General features: G+C 39.9%; 1 protein-coding gene across 26 annotated transcripts in view; it reads left to right on the forward strand.

Annotated features, from left to right (window-relative positions):
- kcnt1b (potassium sodium-activated channel subfamily T member 1b) overlaps positions 1-13,887 on the forward strand; it is a 75,995-nt gene that overhangs the window by 6,525 nt on the left and 55,583 nt on the right. For 2 of the 26 annotated variants that reach the window (XM_040050432.1, XM_040050433.1), the window contains exon 1: positions 1,540-12,163. The exons of the other annotated variants lie outside the window; for them this stretch is intronic. In XM_040050432.1, the coding sequence (XP_039906366.1) occupies positions 12,018-12,163 (146 nt within the window). In that variant the 5' untranslated portion in view covers positions 1,540-12,017. Of the gene's footprint in view, positions 1-1,539; positions 12,164-13,887 lie in introns of those variants that run through there. 26 annotated transcript variants of the gene reach the window in all.

Raw genomic sequence — 13,887 nt, forward strand, 5'->3', positions numbered from 1 at the left:
TTGTTCTATTTCCTAGTTGAGAAGGGAAGTGATATTAGTTTTCTAGTTTTCACAGCTTTCCTGTTAAAAACAACAGGAAAAAGGAGCAGAACCATTGAAGCTTCCAAAAGACGTGTGGTTGTGTTCTCAGTATTTTGTTCTGTTGCATTTGATCCATTTGAGTTCGAGAAAAAGACTTATGAATACTGGTGGTTATAAGCAAAGACTAAAACCAGACGCTTTGCCTACAATGTTATCTCACAAGGTGTCCAAACACTCTCAGACAATGAGTGAAAATTGCTTAAAGAAACAGGAATGACAGGGGACTTAAGAAGCTTTTTTTGCTAGGCTACAGCAGATGCTGTATCTGAAAACACACTAAATGGCATGACCCTAGTGGTATCTGGAGGTATCTGACATTCTGCCAGTTCATACTGCAGTTGCCTGGACAAATCAGATGGAGCTGAAGGTGGCAATCACATCTAGCCGGCAATTATGGACAGTGTTTACGTGGGTGAACATGACCTCTCATGGTGTATTCACATAATAAAAATGTGCACCCCTAACATCCAACAAAAGGCAGAGGAGGAGGAGGAGTACAACTGATAGCTTAAATCAGAAACATTTTTTCAGAACTTACCATTAAGTCCTATAATTTCACTCACTTCTCTCAAAGCCCACTCCTTTTCTCCCTATCCTTGTCTAGAAGTGCAGTTGAATCAGACAGCTCCAGCAGCCCACAAACACAGTCAATAAATTAGTTCTCAATTTCTCATTGTCAGCATCAGGATAATCCCAGCTCTAAGGGACATACTGAGAAGCAATTTTTCTTCCAAAGTTAAAATATTGTAATTCCTGCAAGATGCTGATTTCCCTTGATTTGTATATCAGTTTGCTTTGCTGCATAAACTCTGTCTGAAATCTGGCCACAAAGAAACTTTGCTTTGCTTGGTGTAATCACAGCATAACAACTGTTGACAGAAAACAAAGCTCTCCCTATCAATGTAGAGGGGCAGTTGCTGCGCAGATACTGATTTTGATTAACACTTCATTTTGAGTAATGCCCATTATATTTTCCTCTTCACTTACATTATGCTCTGGTTCAAAGTAAAAAGATAGATGTGTATCTTGCCCTAAGGTCCAAAGACTTGGACAGTTTGTCACTAGAGAGTCTGTGCTGCTATTTAAATGAAGTAAGGTTACAATGTGTTTTTTGTCAGTACTGTTTGATTTCTGAGGTTTATAAGATTTCAATAACTGATGTTTGCTCACAATGAGCCAGACCAAGTCTTAATTAATGAATTGGAATAGATAACTTGCAAATGCTTTGGTATACCACTACCTATCATTTTATTTCTTTGTTCATCTGCCTAGTGTCAATGGGGATCCTATCAGTTAAACGCCATCACTATGTTTTTAGAGAGAAATGCAAGGCATGTGTCTAAGGATAACATTTAGAGCAGCAGAAAAATACACAATCCCCACCCCACCCCCACAACCCACCCCCCACTACACGCACACATGTTTATTGTTCCTGTGTGCTTTCCCAGAGTGCGCAGAGGTTTCCCTTTTACTGCATTAGCCATTTAATGTTGACAAACAAGTCGTTTGAGTGAAAGTGAGATAATGCACAACTTGTGTATAATATATCTCGCTGTATGTTTAACAATGGAAATACATGGAAAATATACATGGCAATATAGTCATTAGGTAACATATCTCTTATCTTTTGTCCCGTATGGGTTCTGTGTCATGTATCTTAAGACTGTTCCCCTGCAAATGAATGTTTTGCTGAACATTATTGAATTGCAGAAGGTAATTAGAGCTTGTTGCTTAGCTACCAGCACATGTATGCCTTAGTGTGTGTGTACATATGCATGCACATTCTTGGTGTTTCCACAGAGCCACGTAATTCACAAATCCTGCCAGGAAAAACAGAGGATAACCAAATCCAAACAACAGCTGTAAAATACATAGATACACATGTACATATACACAGGAAATCAGTAGGAAAAGCTCCAAAAAGTACACTGCTATTGATACTGTCTTATGCGAGTGCAGAGTAATCCCTATTTTCTGATCTCTGGAGTGGAAATTCAAACAGATGATGTCACTGGGCCTTGGGGACATGCTTTTTCTAGCTTGATGATCTTCTGCATGCTCATGGGTTGAGATGTTGACTATTTCCTGTGCTGAACCTTTGTGAAGTCTGAAGCCTGAAAACAAATTACCTCCCAAAGGGAGGAATCAGCACCTTGCTGCCCTGATGACCTTCTGTATCTGTTTTTCTTTCATTTGTCATGATGTGCTTTTAGAGTTAAAGGCAGTGGGTTGCAGAGAGAACGCACCAAATATAGATACATCACTAAGGGAGTCCACCAAGGCACCGGGTTATCAGAAGCACATAAAAGGGGAGGGGGCAGTTTGTTGCAAAGTGAATGAAATATTAATAAAATAATGGCGATAAGGCCATTCACTGCTTATGGCCTTATCGCCAAAAACAAAACATATTAGTAATCTGTTTCGTTTTTGTGTTATCTTCTACAGTGATTAGTATCTTGCAAAACATTCTAAGAGTTTTAATCCACAAAAATGGCTTTTTGGTTAGACGGTGTTCTCTCATGCATGTAGAGTTATTGCTACTCACTTTAACTGGCATAATTTAGATGAGATTGCTCAACTTGCTCATGTTTACTGGAACCTGCTTTGTTGTAGTCGTGTTTTAGATTTGCAAAGGACTGGGGGGAGACAAAAGCCAGATACTAAAACCGTACTTTTTTTGTGCCTGGATGTGAACTCATTTATTGTGGAGAAGTGCCCGAGTGTCACTGTGAATGTATTCTTTGGTGTTTTTCTGTCTGTACGCAAATGCAAATTATTCAATGTGCGACGGTGCAACAGTATTAAGCCCTTCTGTGCTGTCTATGTAAGTGTTTCCCTTTATTTCCACTCATCTCTGTGTCTGTAGTGTGGATGTGGGCGTACAGTGTAGATGCCTGTGTGGGGAGGAGGGGGGTAATCTCCCTCCTGGGCTGTCATTATCTCCAGGGTTGGGTTTCAGAGGGCCATAATGACGACTTGGTTGTGTGGGCGCTGAAGAGCAGCATTCACACTGAAGTCGAGCAATTTGTGTGTGTGTGTATGTGTGTGTGTGCATGCACTAAACAGGTGTTCGTGTATGTGCCCTGAGTGTGGGCACGGTGGTGTATGGACCTGTCAATGTCTGATTATATATCTGAGTGTGTGTATGTGGGTTTATTCCTCAGTCTGTCAGCCAGCTAACCTCAATCAAAGTCAGAAATGGAAACAGCCCACCAAATTCATGTACAAATGCCAATAGAGTTAAAAACAGAGCAGCAAGAAGAAAATTAGTTGAATCTGTCTTATCTCTGTGGTCTTTTTTGTGTTTTTGTGTTTTTTTTTCTTCTGGCCTCTTATCAAGGCAGGGTCCCCTGGGCGTGAAGCTGACAGGGTGAGTGTTAATCGGTCACCTTATCAACTCGACACATCCTTGTGAGTCAAATAGAGCCACTTGCAGTGGTGATCTAATACTGACTTGTGATCTGCTGTCAAGGAACAGCTGGTCTCAGATTAGACTCATTCATTCATATTGCCATTTATAATTCTGAATTATTTCATAAACCTCAGTTGTTAGATTTTTCCAAGACACCAGGCTGTATGTTTCTGGTCAATCAAAAATGTCATGTTTTGTGAAGTGGAGTTGGACACACTTTGACTCAACATGGTTTTGTTTTGACCATATAAATACTGCAAAACCAAACTCCATGCAGAATTACACATCCTGAGACAATAATTGTGCACTGATACTGGCAGCAGCTGTTTGTTTGCACTGATTCTGTGGCAGAAGTGGCTATTGGGATTTGATGCCTGAATGATTTCAATCGGACCGAGTTTAGGAGGAGGATAAGATACAGAACAAAGCGAAAGGGGAATATGATGAGCAGAAGGAGCACAAAAACTCAAAGGAAGGGAACGTGTTGGAACGAGTAAACGGGAGGGAGGAAAGAAGAAAGACAAAGGACCAGAGGGAAAGTGATGAGTGAAACTGTAAAGATGAGGATGGATTGGTCCAGCTAGATATAATCAGATAATACCAGGTGCAACGTGCACACAATGATGCCTTTTGTTAGTGAACAACTTGAATGCCATTTAAATGCATGCAGAAAATTCATTTCATCATATATATATATAGGGGGCAGAAATGGAAAAACTTGTCCTTATACTGATGTCTTTATACATTTGTCACTTATTATCTTATGTAACAAGCACACACAGAGAAGTTTTGGTCGTACATTTACATTTGATGCAAAGTTACTGATGTTGACTTTTCCTTTCAAATAAAACGGCTAATGCTTTATGCTTAATGTTTGCAAATAATTATGACTTATTTTTTAAAGAAGCCAAACAGAAAGTGATATATGGTTATATTTGACTTGATCTAGCTATACCCTGAAAAACACACATCTAGTCACAACTTTTACAAGCAAACCCTAAGTGAAGTACCATCTGTAGGTCTACTAGAAGATGTGAATGCAGCATTGCAGACAATCCTTACTGTGACCATCAATGAAACCAACCAGCTGATCTACACCACAGCGCCTGTGATTTCTGAGATGCTTGGCTATAAGATGAACAGCCAGTAGATAAGATGAACAGTGCCGTCCATGGAGAAAGAGACTAGAGGCCAAGATCAAGATAGCACGGAGGGATGTTAGCCAACTATCGGAGCTGCAGAAAAGTGCGATAAAGAAACACCAAGCTGCCCGTTACCTGAAGACTGCCAGACAAAGACTCACAGCTTTCACCAGCTGGTTGAAGAGGTTTACTAGAGAGGTAAGAGAAGTGTACTCTCAGTGGAAGGGGAATAATATGAGAACAGCCCCGCCAATGCTGGACAAGGAGCAATAATGGTTGCGGATATGGAAGAAGGACAGCAATGCTTAGTGTCTAGTAGACTCCCAGAAGGGACCCATTCAACTACTGGCCGCTATAACCTGCCTTACTATCACATGGAAGTTCCTGTCAGGCATCATAGCGGCTAAGAAGAACAGGCACATGGCTCAATACATTAGCTGGGCACAGAAAGGAATTAGCGGTGTACCAGAGCGGGAAAACACCAGCTATTTGTAGACAGAGCAGTTGCCCAAGACTGCAAGATCAAGCTCACCAACCTGTGCACTGCCTGATTAAATACAAGAAAGCCTATGACTCAATGCCTCAAACATGGATCCTGGAAAGCCTAGTATACAAGATCAACAGGACCCTAAGAGCTTTTATTTGTTTACATGTGTATATTAAACAAAATACATTTTTGTACTTTGCATTCCTCTCCACGACATATACCAAGATTTGTTGATTGGTCTTTGCATAAAAAACTTATGTAGTACCTATAGCTACAGGCAAGGACATAAAATGCAGCTGTACAATATGTGGGTGATGATAAACAAGTCTAATTATTCACTGCAGGAGCCTCTATACACTGACTGTAGCTTGAATAATTGAAGAATGAGGGAACAAAGTCTGGACTTTTTAGGATCCTTGGATATTCGGTCATCACGTTGTAACCATAGTGATAAAAAAGAAGTTACTTCATAGTATAATAGTATAAATAAAATTAGTATAAATTAGTATACATTAAATGTAATATCACAGAATATCACCATGTGACTCATTTATTCACTAAATATATTCTGTAACTCTACTGACATGTAACTCTGTAGTTGAATCATGTATATACATCACCTACTTTGTCTCAAGTGTGTTTACAATTCCTTTAGTCTGGTCTGTTTATTGGTTTTCTGTCTTAAATCTCAGCATTTCAGTAATAGTGTTCTATAACAGTTTCCTTCTTGAACATTTCCAGGGGTACTCACTGGTTTCTGCCACCACAAAGTGTTTATGACTACAGTGACCTGACTCAAACTGCTGTATGTATGTCAAAACACTGTATATGAAGTCTCATTTCCTCCACTAGTTTTTCATTTGATTATATGATTATATGTAGCTAATAAGCAGTTACATATAGCAGCATTTTCCAAATTTTTGTTGATAGCAACAAATGACAGCTGTCGTTTCATTTGCTGTGGCAAGCATTGTAATTAAGCTATCGCCTGTTTGTGTCCCTAGTTTCCATGCTGTCCAAATTATTAGTATGTAATGATAAAGGAGAAACGGCAACTTGAATACCATGAGACATTTTGCATCGCCAATTTCGACCTGATGACTTCCAGACGTCATCTGACTTAAAAGTCTGATGTGCTTCAAAATGTGTGTGTGTGTGTGTGTGTTGTTACTGGTGACATGTGCATTTCCGCTTCGCAAACAGAGCTTGAAATTAAGACCATAGGTGGCATTAGTCATCGCCATCAGCGCAGAGTGGGTAGGCGGCACTTAAGGACGGCAGACTTGTTCTGATTAGCTGCGGAGTGGCTGTGTTTTTCTTGACATGCTGTGAGTTTAAGAGTTGTTGTTATTGTCACAATGAAGTGCAGGACCCAAGCATGTTGTCCAATTTCTGTCTATTTTGAGACAAGTTTCTCTAAGGATTTGTTCAGCCAGTGAGCGGAAATGGTGGAAATGAGTCTGTCGAAGCGTTGCATTGCTAAAAAGCCCAATTTGTAGGGAGCTCTGTTTCGACGATTTCTAGCTAGATTTATTTCCCATCAGCGCAGTGGAGGTATTAGTGAAAATGACACGACCTGCTTAAGCAGAAAGGAATGAGCATGCAGCTCTCATAAAAGGTTTTATTAGTCTTTATATGAAATCATTTGGAACATCACAGTGTCTGAGTGCATAGTCTCAGAGGGATAGCTCAAGTGGGACGTGCAATTAGAGAAAGACTGCAAAGGGAGAATTATTGAAGGTGGTGCTTGAGAAGAATTAAGATTTCATTTACCCCCTCAGAATTTGTTTCTCTTCTGGGCCACTGCATCTTTGAGCCTTGAAATCTCTGGTGCATTTGCCATTTAGCTCTCGTGCTTTGTCTTGCCAACTTAATTAGCATCAGTGGACTTGGCTTGTCAGACTTTAATAAGCAGAAGCAATGATGGAAGTACTTGGTTGAGCTTGTAAACATAGACCAGGGAGCTCCGGTATTGAGGATGCAAGTACAGCTCCACATAGTGGATTATTTAGCAATGACCAACCACATTTCTACCCACTAGTTCAAAGGGTCTAGCAAAACTGCAAAACCTAAATACTAAAACTGGCTTTGAATTTGAAAGCGTTTGTTAAATGTTACAGCAACTGCTTTTTGCCTTGAGTATAATAAGCTTTAACACTAATTATCACTTATAAATCTATCTTAAGTTGTTGTTGTATAGCTGTGTTGTAGGGTGATTTCATGTGTGCTGCTGTGATTATCTGGTTCTCCTGCCTAAAGGCAATCAGGTAAATGTTTTATAATCAATAAAGCTGCTGTGGTTCACTGATCATGAATGTGCAGCAGTATTTTAGGAACGAGCCCAGTGGCAGCCCTTTCAAGTAATTCATCTGCCTGCCAATCACCTGATGACTTTTTCATCTACTGTCTACAGCACCTCACATCATAGCATTATAGCAATTTTCTCTGTTCCTTTATATTCAGTCTGTCCTGGATTCACTTTCCTGTCTTGTACACGAGTGTTAATGTAGCAGCATTGCTTGCTCATGAGCAGACATGTGCTGTGTTAGTAAACCGTTGACATATAAGTTCTGTGGTATAAGCTTCTGAAATCTGTAATTGATGTGTGATGGTCTTAAAGGCTAAATAAGATAAAGTGGTGCACTTTCTTGTTTTAACAGATTTTCTTTTTCAAACTGTGTGTGTTAATTTAAATGCATCATTAAAGTTCTTTATGCTTGTATGTTCCTTCAGGTTGTTTACACTGAGTGATCAGTACTATATAGACTGAACAGTAATTTTATTGTAAGTGAAATGAAAATTGCAGGTATGTTTTTGAATTATTACATGATTCAGCTGTTCATTTAGTAAACGAGTATCTAGGTAAACTAACTGGAGTATATAGTGGATGCTTTAATGTAAGGCAAATGAAGAGAACCGTGCCACTCATTTTTGGTACAGCGTCATGCTGGGAGCAGCTGTTTTATTCATGAAACTGTCGATTTGTTTGCCATTAATGTGGCTTAACGAAAGTGCCAGAAAAGGTTTCAAACGTATTTGTATCGGGGGGAAAAATATTCAGGAGTTTACCGAGATGGTTGTGGTGTAAATACATGTTGCACAAACTGAAGTAGTGTTTCTTATTACTTTAGCGAGTTTTCTCTGTTCATAAATAACTTAACAGCTCAACTGACATTTTGAAGAGTTGATGGCGTGTTTCTTCTAATTATTATTATTATTATTATGGATGAATCAAGCGCTCTGGCATACTCATTCTACTCAAGTAAAGTTCCACAGTCATCTTCATTTTTGGAAGAGAACATAAGGTTATGACTGATAAATGGTTGTTGAACCTTTTCTGCACCAAACAGCCTCTGGCAAGTTTGCAGTTAGCAAGCAGTTTGCAGTGCTCAGATGCATGTGTACACTCTTGTGTGTAAGCCTGCCAGTGGAATTGGCTAGACTTCCTCCTCTTTGGCTATACTGAGCACAGGGAGACAGCTCACCCACAGCAGTGCTAGTTCACTGCGTTAATATGTTTTGACAGAGGAAGCATTATCACAGCTCTCAACTCTCATCTGCAGCACGAAGCACGATCCTGAGGCGACCCCAGTGATCACGGAGATTTAAAGGGAGACTTATTAGGCCCACCAGCAGCTTTGGTTCAGTCTAACAAGCTTTCACCACTTTCAAAACATTAAGTGCAAATAAATGTTGCTGTCAGGTGACTGCTTTTAAAAAAAATAAAAAAATAAAAAAAAAATCCCACTATATGAGTGTCTATTTCTAAACAAATAAATTAGCTGCTGTTGTGCATCCAGCTATACAGCTCAACAGTGGCAGCAGTAGCACTTTGGTGCAGCATGATGTTGCATACATCAGCTCTGCCCCCAAAACCCTGTTTCTTTTTTAAAAAAATGTCTTTTTCCTTTCATCTTCGCAGCTGGAAGTTACTCATCTTGCATAATTGTGTTTAGTTCTTCTGCCAAGCATTTCTAAGTGGAAGGCTGTGCCAGCTATAGCCAACCAGCAGGCTTCACTCCTCTCTTAACATGTTTGTTATATCCCTGCATTGTGCTACCCACTAATGTAATTAATGCAAATATCCAGTGTGAACAATGGCACTCGTTCGACTAATCACGCTGCATTAAGTTCTTAGCTTACTCTTGCATTTGTATATTTTAGATTTGCTTTTCTGGACTTCTTTTGTGCTTCATTAAATCTCGTTTTTAACCCTGAGTTGGGTCTGGGCTTCACCAGCACCTGGGACATACCTGAAGTAACTGCAAGGGTTGAACAGCTCGTTCAAAGATGTTCGTTACTGCAGCCTCACATGAGATAAAACCCAGGACTATACTGCCATCTGCGTGGTTAGTATACTGTAAAATACATGAAAGCGCTGCCTGATATCTGTTTTCTCTCTCTCTCTCTCTCTCTCGCTCGCTCGCTCGCTGCTGCTGCTGCTGTGGGATCAGCTACACTGTCTGCAATCCTCTATTTCACCACTAAGTGTCTCTGTGCTCAAATCTGTACATTTCTTCCTGCTACTCGTGAACTCATTTACAATCCACTGTCTGGTTTTATGCCACATACATTGTTGCTTTTCTCTTTCCATTAACTGTCATTTTATGCTTCGGACTGTTTCCTTATGGTCAGCTATTACCTTTCCAGCACTTTGGATCACAAACACAGTCTTGGCGAGAGTATGTGTCACATGATACAACATGATTCATTTATCAGTTTACAGTTTGAAATGCAGCACCGCGCTGCTTGACAAATATTTATACAGAGATAAATGACTTTAGTACATGGAGACAGCATTATTGTCTATGATTTTACGAGTATGCACACATTGATTTTTAAAGAACATGAGCCTGTTAAAAGGTACTGGGTAATATCAACAAATGTTCCTCGAATTTTATTGACCCTGTTTCCCACTAAAGCTTGGTAAAATGCAATAAAGTATAAGACTACCGTAAACTGCAGCCTTCAAAATAGAGTTTAATCAGCATGGTTTTAGAACAGTGCAATATGAAAAAGAACATAAACTAATCCAGCGATCAATCCTACCTTCGGAAAAAGGGCTGTTGTAAAAGGTTGGTTTCATTTGTACTTAAATCCAAACTGACTGTATACTATAGTTACAGATGGGATTGTTAAGGTAGTTCACACTTAGATCTCTTTGTACTTGTTCCCACTAAAACTGAAGACGTAACCGTTCAGTCATCCACAAGCCAGCCTCTCTAATCCCCAGGGTACTTTAAGCAGATAATTTAAAATGTTTCCTGCAGGTTGAACTGAGATCAGCATCTGCATCACAAATGGAGTGTGTAATGTGTTTTGTAAATGCATTACCAATGGGAGTTCAGCATGTATGGCTGCTTTGGCTAAATTAGGAATAAACCACACTGTAAACACATAACCAACAATAGGTCTGTGAGCTTGTAATCATGAACAGAAGATGAGGAATGTAACTGATTTTGAGTAACTATTCTAGATTAATGCCTAAAGAATCTTTTCAGTGAGCAAGACAGTTTTTATTAGATGACATAAATTTGAATTATAAATAAAATGTGAAAAATCTGGCAATCAGACTTGGGTTTTTGATGACAACATCCATATTGTACAGAGTTTAAATATATTTGCAAGGCTACTTATCTGTTTTTACCTGTCCTGTTTTAGTCTAAAGGCCACTTTTGAGGTGACTACCAATGAAGTTAGTTTTTGTATACATCGCTTTGTATCAGCTGTGGTTGTTTAAGAAGTGTTTTACAAGTAAAATTCGTATGGTGTGGTATGGAAATTCAGGATAAAGTTATTGAGCAGATAAATCAAAAGAGGTAAACTATTGCAGAATACCTTCACATCTTTAACCCCTGGTTCAGTATGTGTTAAGCAGTTTACATACAAAATGATCAGTGGCTGCAACGTTGGTTTCCCTTTGAATGAGTTAATATGTACATTATGGGTCCTTTATCTCTGACTAACCGAGACTAGAGCCCTCCTTCCGTTACAAGACTTGACAAAAACCCAAAGGACATATAATTCGGTGTTAAATTCATGTTTACATGTTGAGTTTTATTCTAACAGTTCAGGCTTCTTAAAAACACTTTTTAATTAATATTTTTCTTTAAAAAATGACTTTGTAAAATCAATTCCTATTATTTTGTCATTTACAACTTTAAACTCTGGTGGTTTCTTTTTCATCACCTGCACACTCTCACACTAATATCATGTCAACTCCAGGTGTCCCGTGTTCCCATGCAAACCAGCACGATCATGCCTGAAGTGTTTGCCTATCCACCTGCTCATTTGTATGTGGTTTTTCGTTACTCCTGCCTGCAGCTACTGAAAGGATAGCACTTCTAGAGCTTCCAGTGAAGTTGAGATGAGGACAGCTTGATTTATTTTCAGCACTGTTTTTAATCATTAAAACGGTTTCAATAAGGTGTAGGCGCATCTAAATCTCCAGCTCGTTTTAGCTGACTGGACGATTTACTGCGGGACAGGACTGAAGAAGAATGAAGGGCACGTTGGCCTGATCAAAAGTAATCGGCGGTCATTAAATTTGAGCATCTTGGTTATGTAACATGCTGGGAAGCCCGTTGGGTTGGTCGAGCTCTTGACGCTACACCGTGACGACGTGAGGATCTCACAGACGCGCACGGGGACCTCTTATCTCCATCAGGGATGGAGGTAGATTCGATTAACAGGAGACAAGTTCATGCTTCCCTCAGTGTGTCTGAGGACCCCGTGATGCGACAGGGAGAGAGACAGTCTTCGTCCTCCTTCGTGCACCACCAGTGAGACCGGGATGCGGTTTTCCGGCGGTGTCGGTCGCTAACTGAGCCCATTTTGACACCAGGAGGAAAAAAACATATTGGCCGTTCTCTGCTGGAGGTAACACTCGGGAAGCATGGCAGGCGCAAAGCTGACGCCCTCTCCCTCGGAGATCGACCCAGACGTCAAGACCGATGTGCAGAAAACACCAGAGCCCACCTGGGTCAATCCCTCCAACCCTCTCCGGACCATCGGCTCTTTGGGGAGCGATGTCGACCAAAGGTAGCTGCCGCAGATCCGCACCAAAGGCGCATGTTTCTAAATGCAGCTCGCTTGCACACACGCAGCATCCTCACGGTAATACGGTGTTGCAAGCGACCGGCACATCAAGTCTTCCTAATAACTTGGCTGGTAATTAACAGTAGTCGTAATCAATATTTCATTACCATTAAAGCTGTCCGCCTGTAAACTGACATTTCCCACAAATTTACAGCGTAGTGTGGGAACTACGGTAGTTACGCATCGGGTCCTACAGGCTATATTTTCCCATTGGGATTAAACATTAAGGCAACCAGTACGACTCTTTGAGTCACTTTCACGACAGATGGCTGAATGATCGCAAACATTTCTGTCGTGAGTCATTTTGCTCCAGGCATCAATGGGATTCATTTAATGACTGCAGTGTATGGGATTACATAATTCAGTGGATGCTGCATTCCCATTACAATTTTATGAATCTGAGAGTTTGCGTGGGGTAGAAGTAGTCTTTTGCAGGTTGCATGAGCTAAGTTTTTTTTAATATTATTAATGCATATATATTAGATTGATAGATGAAATAAAAATGCAAACCACAGGAGATCTCCTCACATACCCCCTCCCTATATAAAAATACTACATGTTATTTCACAATGTGCGGGCACCAGTCCATAAAATCTGCTTTTACTCTGCTACAATTTGATAGACAAATTAGATGTGGTTCCTGTAACAACTGAGGGATGCATTTTTTTTTTTCTTTCAGAGACAAAAGAACTCGAGAGCTGCAGAAATGCTGCTGTTCAAGCTAATATTTGCACTGTTATCTGCAGGTTATGAGGTTGGGTTGACTGAAAACAGAGTGTGCTTATTTGGCTGTGCTTCAGAAACTACTGCACAGCCAGTATGCTGGTGGTGCAGTGTGCCCTGTCTCTCAATATTTATAGCACATATTTTTCTTGTCACTTTTTATGTGAAATACTGATATTTATCTGCATGTGTGATCAGATCTGCTGGGATTTAATCTGTTCTGAATGATGGAACATTTGCTGTTGGTTGTGATTTTAATATCCATATTGAGGCTACAAAAGCAACAGAGTGGCATGGGAAATAGCTAAACAACGTGATTACAGGAAGAATGTCAAATGCAGCACATTTGGATCAAAAAATCATAATCCTAAAATAATTGGCTACATTGTTTATTAGAAACTTTAATAAAAACAAAACAAAAAAACCCCCTTTAATTAAATATCAAGGATAGATTAGAAACATTCAGTTTTTACCACAGAATCCACCCTTCACTTTCTCAGCTAAAACCATGGGCAGAATACACACACCTCTGCAAAGCTGCCTCCCCGAGGCAAACGCCTCAACTTTAGCTACTGGATTTTGGATGACAGATCTGGAAGGATGTCAATGTTTGTTACAGAGTTGGCAGAGATGTCTAAAGCCCTGAGAATTCAGGTGGACATAAATCAGAGTTGAGGCTTGAGCTATCACTAAATGGGAGCCATCTATTGATTCAGTTCAGTTCCAATTATTCATATAGTCCATACTGGTTTCTCAAGAACTTTGCAAAGTAAAGCTCTCACAACATCACAGGGACAAACCCAGTGATTCATATTGATTTTTGTCTTCAGTCTTCCTCTTTTCAGAGTGTTTTTTTTGGTCAAGCATTATTAGCTGTCAAATCCTAACCGTTATGTTCAAACGGATGTTCAGTGTGGTGAACATGACAGTGAAGCAGATAACAA

This window comes from Simochromis diagramma, unplaced genomic scaffold, assembly GCF_900408965.1.
Source record: "Simochromis diagramma unplaced genomic scaffold, fSimDia1.1 OVJJ01000131.1, whole genome shotgun sequence".
NCBI classification, from domain to species: Eukaryota; Metazoa; Chordata; class Actinopteri; order Cichliformes; family Cichlidae; genus Simochromis; species Simochromis diagramma.